This window comes from Ahaetulla prasina, chromosome 14 (assembly GCF_028640845.1).
Source record: "Ahaetulla prasina isolate Xishuangbanna chromosome 14, ASM2864084v1, whole genome shotgun sequence".
Taxonomy (NCBI): Eukaryota; Metazoa; Chordata; class Lepidosauria; order Squamata; family Colubridae; genus Ahaetulla; species Ahaetulla prasina.
In genome coordinates, this window is record NC_080552.1 from 16,699,749 (window position 1) to 16,722,811 (window position 23,063).

Sequence of the window (23,063 nt, forward strand, 5' to 3'; positions counted from 1 at the left end):
CTCCTGATTTTGCACCAAACTTGAGAAAAAGTTGAGCGTGAAGGAAGAATTCATTATCCAGCTGATCCCCACAAGACTAAAGCTTAATGGAAATTGACAAGTCGATGAATGTAAACGGAGATACACCTCAGGACCAATGACGTCAAGCCAGAAACCTCCTTGGGTTCTGATTGGCCAGCCCTGCCTGCTTTCTATAGATTTCATGCATGACCCTCCAAGCTAGCCAGCTGTGGGAAAGGGGTGCAGCTGACAGGAAGTTAAAGACCACTGGACATGTGCCAAGATTAGTAGAACGGAAGCATGCTTAATGTTTTACTAGGCGCCCAGCGCTGTGAAAAGTCACTGGAAAGTTTGCTGTCGTCTTTGAGGAGATGCAATCTGCAAGCAGCCAGAGTCAGCCCGAGAATTGGAAGGGAAGGAGGAAGGAATGAGGTGGTATCCCCACCTCGTGCAGAAAAGCGTGGTAGATCATGCTTTCCCCGTGGAGAGAATGGCCTTCCATCCTCCACCTAAGGTGGGAGGCAAGCTTACAGAACATTACCCAACTCTTTCCTTCAATCCTTGGCTGGGTGGTATTTGCTACTTGATGCTGGAGCTCCAGAATCTGGGCTGCAAGGATCAAGACATCCTCTAGATGGCGGCAAAGAGCTCAGAAAGCTCTAGCTCTCTGCTGCCATCTGGTGTGGTCAATTGGGATGTTTTCAGCCTGATTCTGGAAGTCTCCAAGAAAATCCACCACTCTGGGGCCAATAACAATACAGCATGGAACTTAGCAACCTTGCTCCGACTGCGTCTGTCATTCAAATTGTTCATTTCCAATTTGCCGGGGGGGTGGAGGGAGGAATTTTGATCCAGCTCATTTCCCCAATTGCTATATAAAAGGTCTTCTAGGCTGCTCTTTCTACATTGGGGGGATTTTGCTGTGTTTTTCTAGTTACGTCAATCGCAAAGCACAGAATTAACAGCAATGCTTCCCAAAGCAAGCTGCTGTGAAACGCAGGTGGTTTCGCTTCCCGTGTGTTTTTAAGTGCCTCCCCGGATGCGCTTACATTCCTCGCAGCTTTGGACCGAGAAGCAAAACATCACACAACTTTTTGTAACTTGTAACACAAAGAGATACAACTCAACACAAGGGTGTCTTTTAAAAGGTTTCTAACAAGAGGCATTTTGGGGGAGAGTTACAGCAGCAGCGAACATCAGAAACCACCGACTAATAATAATAGTAATAATAATAATAATAATGATAGTTCAAGAAAATAATAATCCCTTATAGTTTTATCGGCACACCTCCCACCACTAGGAGGCACGGCCCCGGTTCACAGGAGAGGTTCGAAGGCGTCCAACCCTGTCTTTTAAGCTCCCAAACTGCCATTGATTTAACGGGAAGGAGGACGGCTAAATCCTTCCTTGTCTAAAAGAAAGAAAAATAAAATTGGACAGCCTCAGAACCTTCTCAAAATGGTCTTTTCCTCCAGTTAAAACACAACCCAATTTTGTATCTTCCCTCTCTCTCTCTCTCTCTCTTCTCTTGTCCACATTCAACTGGGAAAAGTAATTAATTCCAACCGTTTACCCCAGGTTCATTGATATGCATTTTGGTAATAAAAATAGTTTCAAAACCCCATTTTCACAGGTATCAAATCTGTCCTGCATAGACCCAGCAGTGTACCAACTCTCTCTCTCTGTGTGTGAAGCAGCCACACATAGTTAAATTTTATATATATATATATATTTATGAATGTCCCTCTTATTAAAAATATTGCTTTGTATTTTAAACAGAGGTTAGGAAAAACAGCAAACCATCCAGTTTTCCCCATAATTTTACACAATGAAATAAGATTGACATCAAATTCAATTTTGCAAATCCCTGAAACACAACAATGCAATTTCTCCCCCGCCCCACTTGTACGATATGTAAAACTTTGCGGGCCACAAAAATTATTGCTGTTACCTACTTGGCAATTTTTTTTTAAAAAAGATTACATTTGCTAATTGCAACAAGAGCAATTCAGAATTCATAGAACAGAGAAAAAAAAGTGTTGGGTTTCACACACCAGCTGGTTTTACACCAGTTACCCTCCTAAATAAGCCAGGTTTAAGAGGTGATGCCAACGGTGTGTCTTGTACAAACGTACCCACGTGGCATCATCTACCGTCACATTTAGTTCAAGGTTTTTCACACACTGCTTTTTCCCCCACACTGAACATGGATATTCAAAGCTGACAAGAGCGGATACATAAATTAATAACGAGTTTTATTAGCCCTTTCCTTTCCGCCAAACAGCAACAAGACTCAAAATAAATCATAAACAAAGAAAGCAGTTTTTAACAGGCAGGAAAACAAAAACAAAAACAATATTAGCAAAACGTTAAAGTGCACAAAATTTGATGGGACAAGGAGTTTATTTCCCTATTCCCTACAACTCTTGTCCGAATAAAGATTTGACTTTAGGATCGCTTATAGATAACAAAGACCCTTTACTACAGCCGATATTATCTAAGATTTTCAGAGTAATTCTCGGTTCAGGGTGTTATATAATGGCATGCCCTCACATACTATTATTATTATTATTATTGTTATTATTACTAATCCTAATGCTACTATTTATAGGCAGAAAATTAGCACACCTTAGAGAAATTCATTCAGAATCTCAGAATTTGAATGCATCTTTTGAATATGGACAGTTCCGAGTGCAAGAAAACGGACATATAATATAAAATAGCATTTAGACAGTTTACCCCTTTAATTCCCTACAGATATATTACCCAGACAGCGAGGTTGGGTATGTTAACGAATAGGATGAAACTGATAGAATTACCGTATTTTTCAGAGTATAAGATGCACCTCCGCCCCCCGCCCAAAAAAAGAGGGTGAAAATCTGGGTGCGTCTTATACTCTGAATGTAGCCCCGCCCCGCTTCTCAAACGGAGGTTTCAGAGGCTGAAAGAAGCTTCAGAAAAGAAGCCCCCAAACAGAGCTTCAGAGGCTTTTTTTCTGAAGCTCTGTATTGGAGGCTTTCAGAGGCAGAAAAAAGCCTCTGAAAAAAAAAAGCCTCAGAAACGAAGCTTCAGAAAAAAAGCCTGTAAAAGAAGATTCAGAAAAAAACCCTCCAAAACAGAACTTCAGAGGCTTTTTTTCTGAAGCTCTGTTTTGGAGGCTTTCAGTGGCAGAATTTCTCCCTTCCCCCTGAAACAGAGTTTCAGAGGCAGAAAAAAAAAGCAAGGCACAGAGCTCACAACCAAGGAACCTGTTGCTAAAATTCACCTCTGGGAACAGCTGATTGGGGGTATTCCAGGAGGCCGATCTACCACCAATCAGCTTTTTTCTTATTTTATTTAATTATTTTCCTCCCCACAAACTAAGGTGCGTCTTATACTCTGAAAAATACGGTAGTTAAATTAAGAACCCGGGACCCCTGAAAAGGGAAAACAAAACAAAAAAAGAATCCTCAAACACGGATTGATTACATTTCATTCCCCCCCCCCCAAGAACCAGCGATCAGCTTTGCAAATCTGAAGGATTCAGCAATCTTGTTTCTGTTATCGCTGCCAATTGCCCATTTTACAAAGCAAACTTCTTTAGAACAAGTGCAAAAAAATAAATTCTATCCTTTGAGATATTTTATACCGTCCTTGTTTTATATCTCTCTCCCTCTCTTCTCTCTCTCTCTCTCTCTCTCTCTGTCTCACACACACACACACTTCTCAACCAAACAAAATCAGACTTGCTTATTTTAGTCTCTAGGAAAGCAGAAAGCAGGTGCTAGCTAGCCAGCCGAATGTAAAAATGGCAAATCTACATGCTTTAAAATGCTTCACCCCACGAAAGGAATGCTTCGCCAAACGTCACTGAAATCATAGCAATGTGAAGAGGCAGAAAAATTAGGGGTTCGTGGCAAAGGAGCGGGGGGGGAGGGAAGGGGGGGGAAGCGATTCCCAACATCCACATGAAAACGATTGAAGAAGAGTTACCCAACGTTCCAGATACACGTGAGAAAAGGCAGTCGATGCGCAACGCAGCGTTGCAGTCCATGAGGCTTCAGTGTTCAACTAGGATTGGGAGTGAAGAGTGGGGGGGCATTTTAAGGTCGAGGATTTCCTGGCTGTTTGAATTCGTGGTGAGGACAATACATTTGGTGATCCACCGAGATAACATTTTCCTTTTTTTGGGGGGACGATGGGAAACTCTTGGGAATCCTGGAGAAATTGTTCCCCTATGTTATCTTTCTCCCTTCCTAGTCCTTTCTCCTGAGCTACCATAGCTAACTCCCTGGCACCAATTGTTTCCCTCACCCCCCCTCTGGAGACACAATTTGTGAGGCTTTGCCCCAACTGTGACCTTGATCAGCCGGGAAGGCAGGGCAGACGGCTTCCTTGGTCCTACGGAAGCATACCCTGATGGTCAACTTGTCTGTCCTGCTCCTGGGAGAAGAGAAGCCTGGGTGGAAGGAAGCTCTTGTGGTTTGAAGAAGAAGTTGAGCACTTCAGAAGGGTGCCTAGCGAAGACACCACTGACTTTGGGTCGCTGTTGCCACCTGGTCTGGAATCCCACACAAGCACCACACCAGCACTTTGGATGCGAAGAGAAAATACCCTGTCTTCTCACTGGAAGGTTCCCTAGTGTAGAGCAGAGGTCTTCAAACTTGGAAGCTTTAAGACTTGTGGTCTTCAAATCCCAGAGTTCTCCAGCATAGCATAGCATAGCACAGCATAGCATAGCATAGCATAGCTGGCTGGAGAATTCTGGGAGTTGAAAGTCCACAAGTCTTAAAGCTGCCAAGTTTGAAGACGACCTCTGGTGTAGAGCCACAACTTATTCTAAATCGTCATTTCTCAAAAGTTGGGCCACTTTAAGACGGCTGGACTCCCAAACTGCCAGAATTCCTCAGCCAACCTCAAGTCCACCCATCTTAAAAGGTGCCGAGCTTGCGAAACCTTGCTCCAAATCAGAGGGTCTTCAAAATTTTTGCAACTTTTTAAAGACGGGTGGACTTCAGTTCCCAAAATTCCTCAGCCAGCATTCTGGGAGTTGAAGTCCACCAGTCTTTAAAGTTGCTGAATTTGGAGAAACTCCCTCTCCCCCCCCCATCCCCCGCACCGATCTAAACGGGCTTTCTCTCCCTCCCACCCGCCATGTATGCTGTTCCAAGAGTAGCCAAGAAGTCAAAAAAGCCCCTTGTGTGGACAATCTCGCACAAAGCTCGATTACATGAAGACCTTTGCCCCTTCCAAAAGCCTTCCTACTTTTCTCACACCAAACACTTTTCTCTTGTGATTTTGCTACTGGATCCCTTTTCTCGTCCCCATCCCACTTTTTTTCTTCTATTTTTAAAATAAGAAGAAATGCGCCTAGGTCTACTGTTTAAATTCGGGTCAGCTTCTATTGCACCCCGGAGGCTCCTGGTAGTTAGCTTATCGATTTGACAGTGCTCATGATGGGTTGTTTTTTTTTTTGTTGTTTTGTTTATTTGTTTTATTAAAAAAAAAAAAGGAGAAAAGAACTCCGAGCTATCAGTTTCTAGGCATTTCCACGGCTCCCCCCGATGGATTTCCTCCCTCTGAAAAACACACACTTTTTGGGGGAGGGGGGCAATCAATTTTTGTTAATGGATTCTCTCTCTCTCTCTCTCTTCCTCTATGACCTCTAAGCTTTTCACCATAGGTGTCTTCCAGTGTAACTTGGTGGAGCAGTTGGAATCTGGAAATAAGGATAATACATCCACGATTAAGCATTTTCGAGCATTGAGAAGTCCCTGCTGTTAAGTCAGTTACATTACATAAGCTTTGTGTTGCACTTTTACCTTGTACCGGTAGTCCTTGATTTACGACCACAATGGAGCCCAACATGTCCGCCGTTGGGAAGTGAATCTAAGTGAGACAGTTGGGAAGTGAATTTTGCGACCTATTTTAACAACCTTTCTTACCACAGTCGTTAAGCGAATCACTGCGGCTGTTAATTTAGTAACCGTTGTTAAGTGGCTTCTCCATTGTCAGAAAGGGGATCGCATGACCCTGGGACACTGCAACCGTCATAAATATGGATCAGTTGCCAAACCTCCGAATTTTGATCACGGAGATACTGCGATGGTCACGAAAAACAACAACAACCCAACAGTCATAAATCACTTCGAACAGTCGCTCAACGAACTGTTTTAAGTCAAGGACTACCTGTACTCCTTCCACTTCCTCCTCCATTAGTAATGAAACAAAATCCTCGGATTTCTATTTTCACTGCTTCTTGGTTCTAACTGCCTTGGGTTGATCAAAGGCTTTCAACTCCTGAACCTTCCTAAGGATGAGACCCTGTTCCATGAGTGAGCAACATGTAACAGCCCACATTGCTCTATTTTCACCTTCCCACCTGCCAAAAAAACCCAAAAACCATTGGGTTTGGCTAAAAAGTTGCAAATGGTCTTCTAAGTTCCAGAAAGCCAGCTGCTGCCGATAAAATCAGCCGGGAAGATGAGGATCGTTTGGGATTTATTACCCTTTAAAACACTCCCCTCTACTGCTGGCTGAGCCGAATACCCTTCCTGATAAGGCTCTGGAGGAAGATCAAGGGTATGTTTTTCAACATCCACCTCTCCCCATCCTCTCCCACCCCCTCCTAAAACAAGACTCAAAAAGACAAGAAAAAAAAATATCCAAAATTGCCTGATGGGAGTCCGTGGCTGACTTAAAGGGATGCAAACCTAAAGTTCTACGGAGCAGAAGGAAAGCCAAATGAGCGGCATTTTGAAGCAGGCCACAGGGCAGCGGTAAGCAGAGCTATTGGCCACAGGGCAGCGGTAAGCAGAGCCATTGGTCGTGACAAATTAAGCAACTGGGGGAGAGGGATGGGGCCCAACAGAAGGTGGAGGGGAAGTAGAGCGCGAAAAGGATCAAGCGATTTTGGGCAGCTCCTTGGTCAACATTGACCCTAGGCAACGCAAAGGAGATCAATAAGGATTCCTCGGTTGAAGGAATCTTTCGAAGCAACCGGCTTGGCCCACGGATTTGGGCTGGTTTGGGCAGGAAGTCTTTCGAGAAGGGGCCCCGGTTTTGCAAAGCCGCACAAATTTAAAGGATGGCAGCTCAGCTAAAAAAATAAGGGGGACAAAAAAAACAAAAAACGAGGCGGTGATTGGTTGGGAAAAGGAGCAATGGTCGATGCTAATGGACGAAGAAGTGGGTGAGCTTTCCTAGAGACGTCAACTCTGGTTTCTCAGACCAGAAGAATATTAAGTGACCGTTCCGATATTTTTTTTCACTGACTCGCCCAGGAGGAAATGGACAGAATGAAATTGTTTTTCCCTTCCCCCCCCCCCACCCCGCCCCAAAAGAGAAGGCTGGGTTGTGTCAGTGCCAAGAGAACAATCCGAGCAAAGAAAAACTTGACTGGTTCGACAATACGGAATTTGGAATTTGGCCCTGCATGCATCCTTGGGTGTTGAAGTTGCCCGCATCCCATTCTCACCCCGCCCCCACCCACCCACCCCGCCCTCCCCGTCATTCTCCCCTGCTCCCCATTATCAGCAAGCATCCAACTGAAGGCAGTTCTGAGTTGAAAGCAGTGGTTGAGCCTTTATCCCCCCCCCAAGGGGTAGCTTCTTCTACGCGTCCCCTTTTGATACTTACAGTCCCACCGTTCAAGACAACCGCCATCTCGGTGGGCTGGTAGACGTTGCTTCGGAAGGGAGCGCTTGCACGGCTTCCCAAGCTGCCGTTGCGAAATCCTGCCGTCCGTAACGCTGCACGAAATCGAGAAAGAGGAAGGGAAAAAAGAAGACAGAAAGAGGGATAAGTGACTTCGGGGTGCTGGGGGGGTAGGGAAACAAAAAACAGAAGCAGATGGAAGTTCTCCCTAGACGGCTTTAAGGTGAGGTGGAGATCCACAGGTAGGATTTTTAACTCCAGGCAGGACCTGGGACAGCTCCATCTTCCTGGAACTGTCCTAGGTCCTGCCTGGAATTAAAACCTATCTGTAGTTTTCCACCTGTAGGAGGTGGAAAAGGGACACAGTGGCTCAGTGGCTAAGACGCTGAGTTTGTTGATCGAAAGGTCGGTAGTTCAGTGGTTTGAATTCCTAGCGCTGCGTAACGGGGTGAGCGCCCGTGACTTGTCCCAGCTTCTGCCAACCTAGAAGTTCAAAAGCACGTAAAAAATGCAAGTAGACAAATAGGGACCACTTTTGGTGGGAAGGGAACAGCGTTCCGTGCGCCTTTGGCATTGAGTCATGCCGGCCACATGACCACGGAGACATCTTCGGACAGCGCTGGCTCTTCGGCTTTGAAACAGAAATGAGCACCGCCCCCTAAAGTCAGGAACGACCAGCACGTATGTGGGAGAGGAACCTTTACCTTTACCTAAGAGAAGGAATGGCAGAGCCTGGGGGTGGAGTTAAACGAGGGATTAGCCTAGAATCCTTATGTAGCCACAAGTGAGCTAAGTGCAATTCTACTTTAATCTTGTTGATTATCTAATTCCAAGCAGGTGCCTTGATTGTTGAGAATATTCCTATACATAAGGCATGAGTAGCTATAAATCAGATTAACTGGATCTTTCCAGGTGGATTTGATCTTTCACACCTGGCACCACCTCACCTCAAAGTGAAGCCTTACACATAAACCACAAGCTGAAATATTTCACCGACATACTTGACAATGATACAGAAAATTATGGATGGCATAGGAAGAGCAAAGATTTTACAGATTTTTTTTTCTCTCAAAATACCCGAAGTCAAAGAAAGGTAAATCTTGGGAAATTATTTCCGCTGTCCCTGGTTAACCTGGGAAATGCACTTCCTAAGTAATGGCCACCAATCTAGGAAACTATCAAAGTTGATTAGGCAGATTAGCGGAGGTGATTACTGGTAGTTCTTGACTTACAACCATTTACTTATCTAAAGATGTTGAGACTCTAGAAAGAGTGCAGAGAAGAGCAGCAAAGATGGTTAGGGGACTGGAGGCTAAAACATATAAAGAACAGTTGCAGGAACTGGGTATGTCCAGTTTAATGAAAGAAGGACTAGGGGTGACAAGATAGCAGTCTTCCAATATCTCAGGGGCTGCCCCAAAGAAGAGGGAGTCAAGCTATTCTCCAGATCACCTGCGGGCAAGACAAGAAGCAATGGATGGAAACTAATCAAGGAGAGAAGCAACCTAGAACTAAAGAGAAATTTCCTGACAGAACAATTCATCAGTGGAACAACTTGCCTCCAGAAGTTGTGAATGCTCCAACACTGGAAGTTTTTAAGAAGAGGTTGAATAACCATTTGTCTGAAGTGGTGTAGACTTTTGTGCCTAAGCAGGGGGTTGGACTAGAAGACCTCCAAGGTCCCTTCAAACTCTGTTATTCTATTCTATTCTATTCTATTCTATTCTATTCTATTTTATTTTCTACTTAGTGACTGTTTGAAATTATTAACAGTGTTGAAAAAGTGACTTACTTACTGATTTATTGCTGAATATAGCCAGTAACGGTCAGCCCTAAATTGATGCTAGCTAAGAGTTAACAGAATTCAAGAGAGGTTGTGGGAACGAAACGACTCGAGGCTGATTGCTCTCTTGACTCTGCCAAGCCTTCTCCTACGCAAGATAACCATTCCTAGGAGTGAAGCCTCATTAGATTGGGACATCTGAATTACAACTATTCCGGATTGCTTGCTTTGGCTGGACATTGTGTGCTCAGTGCCGCAAGTAAGATTTTAAAAAGAAAAGGAATCGTATCAAAATACAGGCCTGCAATTTTATTTCCTCCATAAATGAAGGCGCGTGGTTTTAAAACCACCAAAGGAACACCAAATGACAGATTTGGTTCTATCTTGTTTTCTCCTGGGGGGGGGGGAAGTCAGGGTATTGTAAATCAATGGCGTATTGCTTTATTGAACTAAGATCAAACCAACTTGCTGCGAGATGCACAGTCAAGTGTGCAAAGATATTGATTCAGCTGGCAGAAAAGGAAATGCGCATTCAGGGTTTTTCAGCAATAAATCTTTTAGACACAGTCTCACAGCTTGTCCATTTCTGCCACCTTCCTCAATAAAGAAAAGGAAGAAAAAAAACCGGGGGTGGGAAAGAGAGCTCTCTCTTCGGAAGCAGTCAAATGGCTGTTAAAATCTTCTCAGTGGCAGTGAACAGAGATTAATCTGAAAGAAAATCCACTGGATCCGTTCCCATCCAGATGTTGCTGTATAACTCTTAATTCCTATAATTCCACTAATGGGGCCAGAACTGAGGGATGCTGGGAACTGTAGTTTAGCAGCGTAGGGAGGGTGCCTTGTTCTCCTCAATATTTGCTATAAAGGAATTCCAGCAGAATTTCAGGCACTCGGGTGCCAAACAGGAATGACGCATGGCATCGAACTCAAGGTGAAAACTGGACAGGAAATTGCAATTCATCACTGCGAGGCCTGGGAACAAAACGCAGCCGCTTCAATCTCGTAGCTATGCGGATCAGGAGATACTTAGTGAAACTATATTCTAGATCTCAGTAGAGAAAGCATAGTTATGCCATTAGGACACCTTCAACTGCTAGGTGGGCAGGAACTGGAGCAAGAACAGGAGCTCACTCTCTCATGGGGCACTCGGGTCACGAACCCCAGGCTGTCAGCTTTCCGGATGACCAGCTCAGCATCTTTTAACCATTGAGCCAACATGCTTCTCTAGTCAATTAACAGTAAGCACTAACTAGGCACTAGATAAGAGTTGGCCGAATTCAAGAGGGTTTGGCCTTAGACTGTTTGTGAGCACATAATGATTCTAGGCTGATTCCTCTCTTGACTCCACACCCCCAGGCTATGCCTTTCTTTAGTTTAGTTTATTGTCATTGCACCTCGTACAATGAAATTAAATGCCATCTTCAATGTACGTTATACATAAAAAAGAAAAGAAAAGCACACCTCCTTCACATTCTATACAATTGAATTGAAAACCCCTGATACTGCATTAAAATTGCACTATACAGTAGAATCCAATATAGTTACTGCTCTGGGATAGAAGCTGTTTTTCAGCCTTTTTGTCCTTGTTTTTATTACCCTGTACCGTCTGCCAGAGGGTAATAGTTAAAAAAAAAAGGGGGGTACCTAGGATGAGCTGGATCTTTAAGAATGTTTTGAACTTTCTTAAGGCAGAGGGAGCTATCAAACTCTTCCAAAGAGGGTAGAGGGCAACCAATGATCCTCTGGGCAATGATGTTGACCCTCTGGAGCGCTGTTCTATCTGCCACTGTGCAATTGGCAAACCATACACAGGTGCAAGTAAGTTAAAATACTCTCTATGGTGCAGCGGTAGAAGGCCACCAGCAGTTTTCCATTCAGTTGCTGTTTCCTGAGAAGTCTCAGGGTAGTATAATCTCTGCTGGGCCTTTTTTTTAATTATTTAAATTTATATCCCGCCCTTCTCCGAAGACTCAGGGTGGCTTACACTGTGTTAAGCAATAGTCTTCATCCATTTGTATATTATATACAAAGTCAACTTTTATTGCCCCCAACAATCTGGGTCCTCATTTTACCTACCTTATAAAGGATGGAAGGCTGAGTCAACCTTGGGCCTGGGGGGACTTGAACTTGCAGTAATTGCAAGCAACTGCTGTTAATAACAGACAGACTTAGTCTGCTGAGCCACCAGAGGCTGCAACGTGAGCGCCCCAGGTCAGGTCCCTCGTTTCCTCTTTCTTTCTCCTACAAGCAATTCCTGTTTGAGTCATCGCTACTTTAAAGTATTCCATTCTCAAATCTTTGTTTGGTCAACCTTTTCACATTATTACGACGTACGACAAGCCATCTTCAGCCCCGCCCTAAGCAAATAAAGCGCTCACCTGCATTATGCTCATCCATTGAAAAAGCTTTATTCTCCATGTAACTCCGAGGGAGCTGGAGGTCATCCTCAAAAGCGGTTTCACGCATCCGCGGTTGGGAAGTGTCGAAGTAGTTGGGCGTGTTCTCTTGCCGAGACGGGAGGATGGCACAGTGAACCTCTGGGATGGCGTAGAAGATTAGGAAGACCCAACCGTTGGCTACCAGAGCCACTGCAAGGGTGGGATCCTGCCACTGGTCTCTTCTGCCCAGTTCCTTGTTACCGTACAGGTACATAGTCAGCCAAGCCACCCAAATGAGGATCGAGAAGAAACTGGTGATGACGAGGCACACCCCGTTCTTCTTCCACTTCTTAAATTTCCCACACAACGTGAAGAAGGAGAAACACAGGGTGACCACCATCAAGAACATCACGTAAATGGAAGCCATCGCAAAATCCATGGGCTCGTAACGGCAGGCCGGCTTCCCTTCCCTCACAATCGTCAGTATCAGCCACTCGGTGGCGATGATGACCTGGACCAACGCAACGCAGACGGCGATCCCGGCCAACTGCCATCCAGATGGGCTTTTGCCGTGGCGGACCAGCCTCCGGAGCCGCCAGGCTTGAGCGAGCAAACAGGAGAAGCAGACGGCGAAGAGGACCCCCCAGGAGAACCTGCGGATGGAGCAGATGGTCTCGTCCTCTTCGATGATGTACGCAAAGGCCAAGCCGAACAGAGCCAAGGTCCCTAAAAAGAAGAGGAAATGGAGGCCCAACGGGCTCCTTTTCTCCTTGCCTTTGATGAAGGGCAGCCTCACCAGCAAGATCAACTTGAGGAGCAGCGTGGTCAGGACCCCTGCACCGGCCACAGCCTCAATCACAATCCCCCAGATAGCATCCAGATCACACAGGGCAGCATACTGAGGAAGGAGATCCAGTCCACATCCTCGTGGAGTACTGGAGTTCTCAGAGGAACCATAGTCAACCACAAAGAGCAGGAGAAGGCCAACCGTAAGGAAAGTGGACATTTTTCTACCTGGAAGCAAAAGGAAAAGAAAATAAGACAATCATTTGCCTGCTACTTCCTACTTCTAGGCAATTCCCCTCCCCCCACAGATGGTGCTAGAACTTCCAGAAAGCCAATCCAGCATGGCTACATTGGCTGAAATCTGGAGATTAAATGTACTATGCGTAGAACAAGACTGTCCAACCTTGGCCGCTTTAAGACTTGTGGACTTCAACTCCCCAAATTCTCCAGCCAGCCATGGGGGATTCTGGGAGTTGAAGTCCACAGGTCTTTAAAGTTGTCCACGTTGGATACCCCTGATGTAGAAGGCCCCCACGTAGAGACTCTTTGTCCTCCATAACATCTGGGTTACCTGCTCACTGCCCATCGACAAACGGAGGTCCTCCCTCAGAACCATCAGCAGAAATTGGAGGGAGGAAATTGAGGTCCTCCCTCCAAACCATCAGCGATTTGTGCAGATTCTACATTCCTAGATTTCCCAGGGAGAGCCAATATGGCCTGCTGATTAAAAGTGCTACATTTACACACCAGGAGACTGGGAATTCTAGTCCTGCCTTAGGTGCGAAAACCAGGTGGGCTAATCACCCATTCTCAAACCTAGGGAGAAAATACTAGCAATCCACTTCTGAATAACATGGCCAAGAAAGATACGACATTGCAGCTTCTCAATCATCCAGATAAAGTTGTCTGAAAGTTGAGTTGTGGCAACTGGACTTATTTGTGAGTCCAGTTAAACATTGTAAATAATTATAAATAGCTTACTTATTTGTTTGTTTGTTTCAGAGCAGTGAAATGTCTCAAACCAACAACCGTAAGTCCAATTGACATGAGTCAACCCTTCCAATTGCCAAGTAAACTGCAGGGAGTTGTTGCTGGGGAGACCAAGACTTTGGGTTGACTTTCTGGACCATAACAACAACAGCCACGAGAAAGAGTTTTCATCATCTGCGCTTCAGCTACTCAAGGAGTCGGAAGGCTCTGCATGAACGCTGCAGTACTACTGCAAAATATTTGGTTGTTTTTTTTTTTAAAAAAAAGAATGCTACTCTTGACTTCAGAACCGAAACCTTTGCTGCAGTTCTGACATTTTCCCCCCCTCTCCCTTTTCCTCTCCTTCCCCCGGATGACTATCGCAACGAGTGGGAATTCTGCCCAGTTTCTTCCCAGCTACTTTGAAAAGAATCAGCTTCAGAGCAGAGAGAGAGAGAGAGAGAGAGGAGTGAAGATCAGCTTGTCGAAAAGAGATGCGACTCCTGAAACTTGTAATTGATGAGGACATTGTGCTTGGCGTGCAAAAAATAAAATAAAATAAAAAATTAAAACGCCTTGACTGTTTCCTCTCCTTCTGCATCGTAATGCTGCAGATCTGTCAGCCCTGCACCTTTGCTGCTGGATGACCCAATGCAGAGGAACAGGAGTCGGATGAAAAATGCTATCCGGACGGGAGGGGTGGGGGTGGGTATTTTTAGAAGACCTAAGTCCAACTGGAATTCCAAGTGGGATGTGGAGCTCGGCCATCAATCCCCTCCTCAAATATAGCAGGCCTAACTGGTCACATGTTCAAGAGCTCGCTTTGGCGCTCCCGAGAATAACAAAAACTATCTCAGCGTGCACCCACCCCTCTTGCGAATCAAGCTGGAACATTCCAAAAGATTGTGTAAGAATCAAGAGGCCACCTGCATCTCGTGGGCTGCCAAACAGTAGCAGTTCAATTTCCTGCCTGTTCTGGAATAAAACCAGATTTAAAGGAGTATGGAGAAGAGACCCAGAGTTTGGAGTACTGTAAATTGCTTGCTCAATGTTGGTCTCCATCAGAAAGGGAAGCTACTGTGCTTATGGATGGTGGACACTGGTTGGGGAAACCATGGCTCCTAGAGTTGGTCTCCATCAAAGACAGAAGGCACCCCACTTATGGATGGTGGACACTGGTTGGGGAAACCATGGCTCCTAGAGTTGGTCTCCATCAGAGACAGAAGGCACCCCACTTATGGATGGTGGACACTGGTTGGGGAAACCATGGCTCCTAGAGTTGGTCTCCATCAAAACAGAAGGCACCCGACTTATGGAGGGTGGACACTGGTTGGGGAAACCATGGCTACTAGAGTTGGTCTCCATCAAAGACAGAAGGCACCCGACTTATGGATGGTGGACACTGGTTGGGGAAACCATGGCTACTAGAGAGTTGGTCTCCATCAAAGACGGAAGGGATCCTAATTATGGTTGCTTGACAATGATTGGAAATCCATGGATTTCACGGTTGGTTTCTTATCAGAGAGGGAAGGCACCACTTACTCGCTTAGAAAATGTACACGGCCACCTATCGCGCATGTCAACTCTGGGCAGCTAACAACAATCCACAAAAATAATGTGATAATAAAACCTCCACCAAGGAAGCCAAAGCAGAATTAAAATAATCATAACACAATAACCCAAGATGCCATATCTAACCTCACAGCCAAACGTAAACTCATCCATTGCCCTGCTCTACCACCTAGGAGGCTTCGTGACCTTCTGAAACGCCAAGGCCCTTTGAATCCAAGGAAGTAGTCTATCCCAGGGGCTACAACAAGAGAAGGTGCGTCTCCTAGATCCCACCAGATCCCACTTTAACAGAGGGAACTTGGGAGTTTGCACTAGGTGGGGAAACTATTTGTGTACTGCAATGGCTACCGTCCAGGGACAGGAGAGAAAAGAAGTTCAGCAACTGAAGGACTAATTTTGTAATTTTAATTTTTAATTTTATTTGCATTTATACCCCGCCCTTCTCCGAAGACTCAGGGCAGCTTACACTGTGTTAAGCAATAGTCTTCATCCATTTGTATATTATATACAAAGTCAACTTTATTGCCCCCAACAATCTGGGTCCTCATTTTACCTACCTTATAAAGGATGGAAGGCTGAGTCAACCTTGGGCCTGGTGGGACTTGAACCTGCAGTAATTGCAGGCAGTTGTGTTAATAACAGACTGTCTTAGCAGTCTGAGCCACCAGAGGCCCTCTAGATGTTCTCCAGTCTGGATCCCCATCACAGGAAGCGGACTTGTATCACTCTTAGCCCCACAAAACCAGTGGGATTCACTGGTCACTGATTCTTTTGCATGGAGAAACCAGAGTTGAATCCACGACTTTCAAGACACAAAGCAAGACCCATCATTGGGCTTGGGTGCTTTTCCATCCTCAGGATCCAAGGGTGACATAAACAGGACACCATCAGATGCCATCACTGGCCTTGGGTAACCGATTAACCATCCTACGTGGAAACCTGGGACTTATTCTCGTAGCCAACTAACTGTAAAATTGCTTTGGCACCTTCACAATTGTACCAACACCCTGGATCTGTACCCTTCATTCTCCTGGTGGTGGTGGTGGTTGTTATTATTATTATCACTTTTATTCATTAAACATGAAACTCAGCGAACTGAACATTTCAAAATGTGTCATAAATACCACCGACTGGTGCTAATGCCAGCGTCCTAGGTATCAACCACGTGCCTTCTTAAGATGCATGATTATTATTGTTGTTGCTGTTTGTTGTTATTGTTGTTATCTCTTTCATTCAACATGAAACTCAGTGAACTGAACATTTAAAAATGGGTCACAAATACCACCGACTGGTGCTAATGGTTTTCTCTCTTTTTTTGCATTTATATCCCGCCCTTCTCCGAAGACTCAGGGCGGCTTACACTATGTTAGCAATAGTCTTCATCCTATTTGTATATTATATACAAAGTCAACTTATTGCCCCCAACAATCTGGGTCCTCATTTTACCTACCTTATAAAGGATGGAAGGCTGAGTCAACCTTGGGCCTGGTGGGGCTTGAACCTGCAGTAATTGCAGGCTGCTGCTGTTAATAACAGACTGTCTTACCAGTCTGAGCCACAGAGGCCCTAATGGTTGATAGGGGTTGCTGCTAGCTTCCTAGGTTATCAACCAAGTACCTTCTTAAAACATACGATGTTCCGAATAGCGCAGGTTTTTTTTTTGCAGTTCCGCTGGTGTTATTGCAGGAATGCAGTAATGTTATTGCATTATTACTATTCATATTATTATTTAAGAAGCATGAAATTAGCATTCAGAGGAAGACCCAAAGAGCATCCAGCATTAGTGGATTTCTCCTGAGCCAACCGCTGGCCAAGATAGCCAGCAGCCCAATCTTGTGAACTTCAGCACATCCCTAGGAGGTTAAAACAAAGCAGCTTTTTCACCCAAGGTCCCCTTTTAATGTTGTTTTTAGGAGCCTGATACGAAGGCGAAGCAACCCCTGTTAACTCAGCCCTCCCCATCTCCAGCTGTGGCTGCTCTGCCTGCCAAAACCTTGTTTTCTCTCTCTCCTCTCCTCTCCTCTCCCCTCCCCTCCCCTCCCCCACCCCACCCCACCCATGCAATACAGCCAACTGCATAACTCACTCCATCACCTGACCCGAAGGAGTGGAGCTTACTTAACGTGTTCTTCCCCAAACAGTCCCAATCCAAGAAGTTCCTTTTTCAACTTCATGCCTAAGCGGGCGAAATCTGCGTTTCCGATAAACAACAATGCCTGTTTTTCTGGTGTGCTTGGCTTTTGGCATGTTTTTACTCCTCTCTACTCCAGAGCGAGGTTTCATTCCCAGATGGGTCTCCTCTCTCTTATCAGGTCTGAGGAGCGTTAAGAACAAATCCATAATCATCTCCTCCAGACTGTGTCAACACCACCTCCCCCCCCCCACTCTTTGGACAGATCTCCCCCCCCCCCAGCCTCTTTGGGATCATTCTTTTATCTGCAATTCAGCTTCTCACTCCCTCTATCTTAGGAAGGATTAAACAGACTTTCTCCAGCTAACGAAAGCCACCACATTTCATTGGATAAATGGCCTAGATAATAATGACTATAGAGAGAACCTTCATTCTATTCTTACAAATCCATGTCATTTAAAAACGTAACCTGTAACTTATATATACATATACATACACACACACACACACACACGTGTGTGTGTGTGTGTGTGTGAGCAGATGGCTGATCAAAGCTTTTTTGTTGTTGTTGTTTACATTTATATCCCGCCCTTCTCCGAAGACTCAGGGCGGCTTACAGTGTATAAGGCAATAGTCTCATTCTATTTGTATATTTACAAAGTCAACTTATTGCCCCCCCAACAATCTGGGTCCTCATTTTACCTACCTTATAAAGGATGGAAGGCTGAGTCAACCTTGGGCCTGGTGGGACTTGAACCTGCAGTAATTGCAGGCAGCTGTGTTTTAATAACAGGCTTCTTACAGCCTGAGCCACACCGCGGCCCTTAGTAGCGGCCCTTAGTTTAGTAGAATAAAACTTTATTTTAGTTCCGGAGTTCACAGAATGTCTGTTTCTTGTTTTACAAATATACCTGGAACTCGTATTTTTAGAATAGTTTGTAATACACACACACACACACACACACACACACAGAGAGAGTTTTCGTAGGTTTTCACAGGTATAGGTATGTACTGTAGGTCTTGGCATTTTCGGGTCTTTTCCCCGTGTAAGGTTGAAAGTATCTTGGCGACATTTCGACGAGGTCTCACTCATCATCTTCAGGCTGGTGTCTTCGGCTTGAGAAGCACGGTCAAGACGCCAGCCTGAAGATGATGAGTAAGACCTCGTCGAAACGTCGCCAAGATATATATATATATATATATATATATATATATATAGATATATATATATATAGATATATATTTGCATTCCTCAAACCTCATTGCTACGTATTTCCATCGTATGTGTACCGTAGTATCATGGGCTCCTTCTATATAATTTTATTACTATAATCCATGGAGTCTGCCATATGCTAAATAAATAAATATCCCAGGTCAGATCTCTAACCCCCCCCCCACTGCCCCCCCACTTTGCATCAAAACACAACCTTCTGTTTTTCTCCACTCCATAACAAATTGATGTCTACCTCCCCTCTTATCTAGGGTCTGTCCTACATCTGACTAAATCCCTCCTTCTCCCCCACCTCCAGTCTGTGGATTTAACCATCTCTCTGTTACCAAGCAAATTCTCTTGGGTGGGTGGGTGGGGAAGCTGGGAGTGGGATGCTTTGTGTCTTATTTCCTCCACTCCCCACTCCCACCCTGGGTTGAGTTCTGTCTGGGCTGTCTGAGGGGTGGGGGGAAGTTGTGAGCTTCCATGCACTCTCTGTTTTGGGGTTGTTGTTTTTTTCCAAAATGGCCCAAGGAAGTGTCTGGCTGGAAAAGGAGCCTCTGAGGAATCCCGTTCCATCTCCAACATTTCTACACAACCCTGTTTGTTTACATCAGGGGCGTCCAGCTTTGGCAAAATTAAGTCTTGTGGACTTCAACTCCCAGAATTCCCCAGCTAGCTCTTGTACCTTTAAACCAGAGGTATCCACTCATCCACTCTTGGCAACTTTTAAGACTTGTTCAACTCAGCTGGGGAATTCTGGGAATTGGAAGTCCACAAGTCTTAAAAGTTGCCAAGGTTGGACACACCTTTAATTTACCTCTTTCAGCAAGGACATCTTGATATGTAAGGAATAAACAACACACGGACACCTCAAATGTCCAACTCCCGCAAAAGGACTCTGTGGAATTCAAAAGCTTGTCTATGGGATGCAGAACATATTACAGGATAGCTCACCCAAGGCGAGTTTTCCAGTGATTGAAGCACAAGGTAAAAATAATAATAATAATAATCCTGCAGCTATGAAGGGCTGCAAAACTCTGCAGGAGGTGGTTGTAAACATTGGCTCTTCCAGGAAGAGCTGTAAGAGTCTTGCTTCTTAACCCTTTTACATCTCCACCTCTTATCTTACAGTCCTAACTAGGACTCTTAGCGGTTGGGCGGGGGCTCCTTTCTGCTCTTTTTAGCTCTCCCCTTGCCAAACGGCTTAAAAAAAAATATCTGAATAAATCCAAGCAAAAGTGACTTCAGCCTACGTGGATCGGCTGCTGCTCCAGATCTTCAAGGGCTAAGCGTTCTTTGCCAGGGGCTTGTGCTCTTATCTCTTCCTCGCAAAGCAATTTGCATAAAACTCGAGGTACACGCCCACCCACCCACACCCGAATTTGTTTCAAAGAGAGGTAGCCTGGCTAGGTGGCTCAGTGACCAAGATGCTGAGCTTGTCGATCAGCAGCAGTTGGAATCCCTAGTATAGGTCTCCTGCGTGAGCAGGGGGTTGGGCTAGATGATCCCCAAGGTCCCTTCCAATTCTGTTACTGTGAAGAGGTGGGGAAGGAAGTCAAAACCAACCTCCAAGCATTGCAAGCCAGCCGATCCAATTATTGAGGTTTTTTCTGGACCCGTTGGATGAAAACTGCCATCCACGGCTATGTCTCCCCCTCTTCCCCATCCCTTTAGGGGTTCCTCCCCCACTGTTGATTTATTGGCTCCTATAGCACCAGAAAGCAGATCTTCTCTAGTCCTAGAATGGGGGAGGGGGAGATCTTCAAAGCTCTTCTTGTCATGGAAAGCCAAAAGCCAATAGCTACCTTAAGAGAGGAGGCGAGCAAGGAATACAGAGTTTGTGTGTGTATCCCAAAGGTTGACTTTTCTAAAGCACAAAAGGAACAGAATAACGGAGTTGGAAAGGGACCTTGGAGGTCTTCTAGTCCAACCCCCTGCTCAGGCAGGAGACCCTAGACCGCTACAGACGAAAGGTCGGCCAGTCTCTTCTTGAAACTTCTACACAAAGAAGGCAGGTTAAAAGTAGTCCGAAGAGCCCACTTTGCAAACTGGGTACCCTCCAAAAAAACCTGCGGGGAACCCGCCCAAAAGAAAGATTGTAACTTTGTCCTCCGAAGAGTATAAATCCCACCCCACCCCACCCCGTTACTTTAAAAAGACTCTTCCTTGCTTGAGCAGGGAGGGGGTTGGACTAGAAGACCTCCAAGGTCCCTTCCAACTCTTCGTTTATTCCGTTTTCGTTTCCTTGTTTTGTTTTGTTTTCTCCTCCAACAGCTGGAGTCGGTGTAGGGAGAGAGGCAGCATCTGCTCCCAGCCAAAAGCAGAGAAGGCTCAACTCATAGAGGGCCCGACCTGGTGAATACAGTGTAAGCCGCCCTGAGTCTTCGGAGAAGGGCGGGATATAAATGTAAATTAAAAAAAAATTCTTCTCCAACCCCACCCTCAATTTCAAATCCCAGACCCGGGTGGCTCCTTAAGGAGAACTGTCCCCTCTGAGGACGACCACCGCCCCTCCAAAAAAACAAAACAAAAAACCCCCTACAGATCCTTGGGAATCTTTCTCTCTCTCCCCAACCCCCCTCGCCCCACCAGCCATCGCTCCCACTCTGCACCCCCTAAACTGACATCATCGCCGCCTTCATTGTCCCAGCGCAAACCCCCCCCCCCAAAAACCGCCTTTGATTCGCAATCCCTTCTCCACCCGGCCCGTCGGAACTCCGGGCGGGCCGGGCATGGGTGCCACTTTCTCCGCTGATGGGATGTGTAGTCCTAACACTCTTTGGAGGGTGCAGGAGCCGAAAAAGCGCTCAGCTTCCCCAGCTATCGTCGCTCGCTCTCTCCCCCCTCGCCGCTTCCTCGGGAACACTTGCGCCCATCATTTAAAGTTATTTTTACGGGCTCGCTCTCGGTCTTTATAGCTCGATCCCCTCCCGCTCCAGATGACCTTCCAGCTTGCCAGCCGCGGCCAGGCGCTTCTTTTATCCCCGGGAGCCTGTCCCAAGAAACCCGCGGGACTAGGCGAAATCGCCCCGCTGCCCTCCACTGCAAAGCGCGCCCCCTCCAGCTCCGCTTTCCTCCTTAGGGGCAAGCGAGGACGGCACCGATCGCCTTTTCAAGTCCAGCCGGGGGTGGGGGGAGAGGCTGGCGCTTCCTCCTCCTCCTCCGTTGCTTCTCCAGCGCCTGGGGCTGCGTCTGCACGGCTTTCTGCAGTCCCCGAGCCTGGCCACGGCACTCCGGTCCCTTTGAGCTGCAACGCCAAGACCCATCAGCCCCCACTTGAACAGAGCCAGCTTCCTTCACTCCCCTTGCCGGTGACCGCGCCAGGCTCCAAGACCCATCATCCCCGCTTCTCTCCTTCCTAGCGGCAGTGCCAGGCTCCAAGACCCATCATCCCCCCACTTTAAAGCCAGCTTCCCTTCCCAGCGATACTGCCAGGCTCCAAGACCCATCATCCCCCACTTTAAAGCCAGCTTCCCTTCCCGGCGATACTGCCAGGCTCCAAGACCCATCATCCCCGCTTCTCTCCTTCCTAGCGGCAGTGCCAGGCTCCGAGACCCATCATCCCCCACTTCAAAGCCAGCTTCCCTTCCCAGCGATACTGCCAGGCTCCAAGACCCCACTTCAAAGCCAGCTTCCCTCGCCCTTCGTAGACTCCCCCATCCCCCATCCTCCGCGGCCGAACCGACGGGACATCGACAGAGCTGGAAACCCCCCCCCCGACTCCTCGGAAGGGGGTGGGGAGGGGAAGAGAAACAGATTCCCTGCCTCCCCCCCCAACCCACCGAGAGGGCTTCCCACCACTCCAGCCGCCTTCCCGGCGGGCATTCGGGACACGCGCGCAAAGACTTCGCCTTCCCGCTGCTGCGCAGGGGGGGACTCCGGAGTTGCGATCCCGGGGAACAACGGAGCCTCCCGCTTCCTCCGCCGCCGCTCACCCGAGCCTGCCCTCCCGTCTTTCCTCGGCCGGCTGGCGGGTCCTCCGCAGCCTCCCCTCCGCAAATCACAGCGGCGGCCCCTGGGCGACGATGGGCAGCCGGTCCCTGGGCGATGCTGCTGGCGGCGGCGGCGGCACTCGACGACCCGCCCTCGGCGCCGCAGCCCCGGCCGGGCTCATAGAGCGGAACCAGCGGCGCCCCTCGGGCCGCGTTGCTGCAGCCTCCGAGCCGTCGCCAACTGTCCGGCCGGCCCCAACTCGCCCCTCGCCTCTCCTCCCTCCCCTCCCAGCTGGGGAGGGCTGTCCGGGAGGCCCCTCCCTCCCTCCCTCCCGCCCCTCGACAGCTCCGCGGTCCGCAGCGCCCCCGGCTGGCGAGGAAAAGCCTCTTGCGCTGGACTCTCCGCGCTTGGAGGGTCTCGAGGGCTGCGTTCACAAGAGAACCCTCCCCTCCCCCATCCCCGGGACCCGAGTGACCCCGATCAATGCCATTTTCCCAAGTTCAGCCTCTGGGACATTAACTCAGATGAACCCTCCATCAAGTTCCGCACTCTGCAAATCCCGAGATTGAATAACAAGAGTTGGAACGGACCTTGGAGGTCTTCTAGTCCAACCCCCCCTTGCTCAGGTTGGAATAGAATAGAATATAGGATAAGATATAGAAT

The 23,063-nt window shown here is 47.0% G+C and overlaps 2 protein-coding genes across 5 annotated transcripts in view; one reads left to right on the forward strand and one right to left on the reverse strand.

The window, feature by feature from the left end:
* IQCK (IQ motif containing K) overlaps nucleotides 1–23,063 on the forward strand; it is a 64,906-nt gene that overhangs the window by 36,951 nt on the left and 4,892 nt on the right. For 3 of the 4 annotated variants that reach the window (XM_058157901.1, XM_058157905.1, XM_058157902.1), the window contains one exon: nucleotides 13,585–17,121. The exons of the other annotated variant lie outside the window; for it this stretch is intronic. In XM_058157901.1, coding sequence (XP_058013884.1) covers nucleotides 13,585–13,626 — 42 coding nt within the window. In that variant the 3' untranslated portion in view covers nucleotides 13,627–17,121. Of the gene's footprint in view, nucleotides 1–13,584; nucleotides 17,122–23,063 lie in introns of those variants that run through there. 4 annotated transcript variants of the gene reach the window in all.
* On the reverse strand, nucleotides 2,239–22,678 carry GPRC5B (G protein-coupled receptor class C group 5 member B). The gene is made up of 4 exons (XM_058157899.1): nucleotides 22,403–22,678; nucleotides 11,797–12,810; nucleotides 7,618–7,730; nucleotides 2,239–5,698 (listed from the first exon to the last, which is right to left on the reverse strand). The coding sequence occupies exons 2-4, from the start codon at nucleotides 12,800–12,802 to the stop codon at nucleotides 5,654–5,656; spliced, it is 1,164 nt and encodes a 387-aa protein (XP_058013882.1). The 5' UTR covers nucleotides 12,803–12,810; nucleotides 22,403–22,678; the 3' UTR covers nucleotides 2,239–5,653.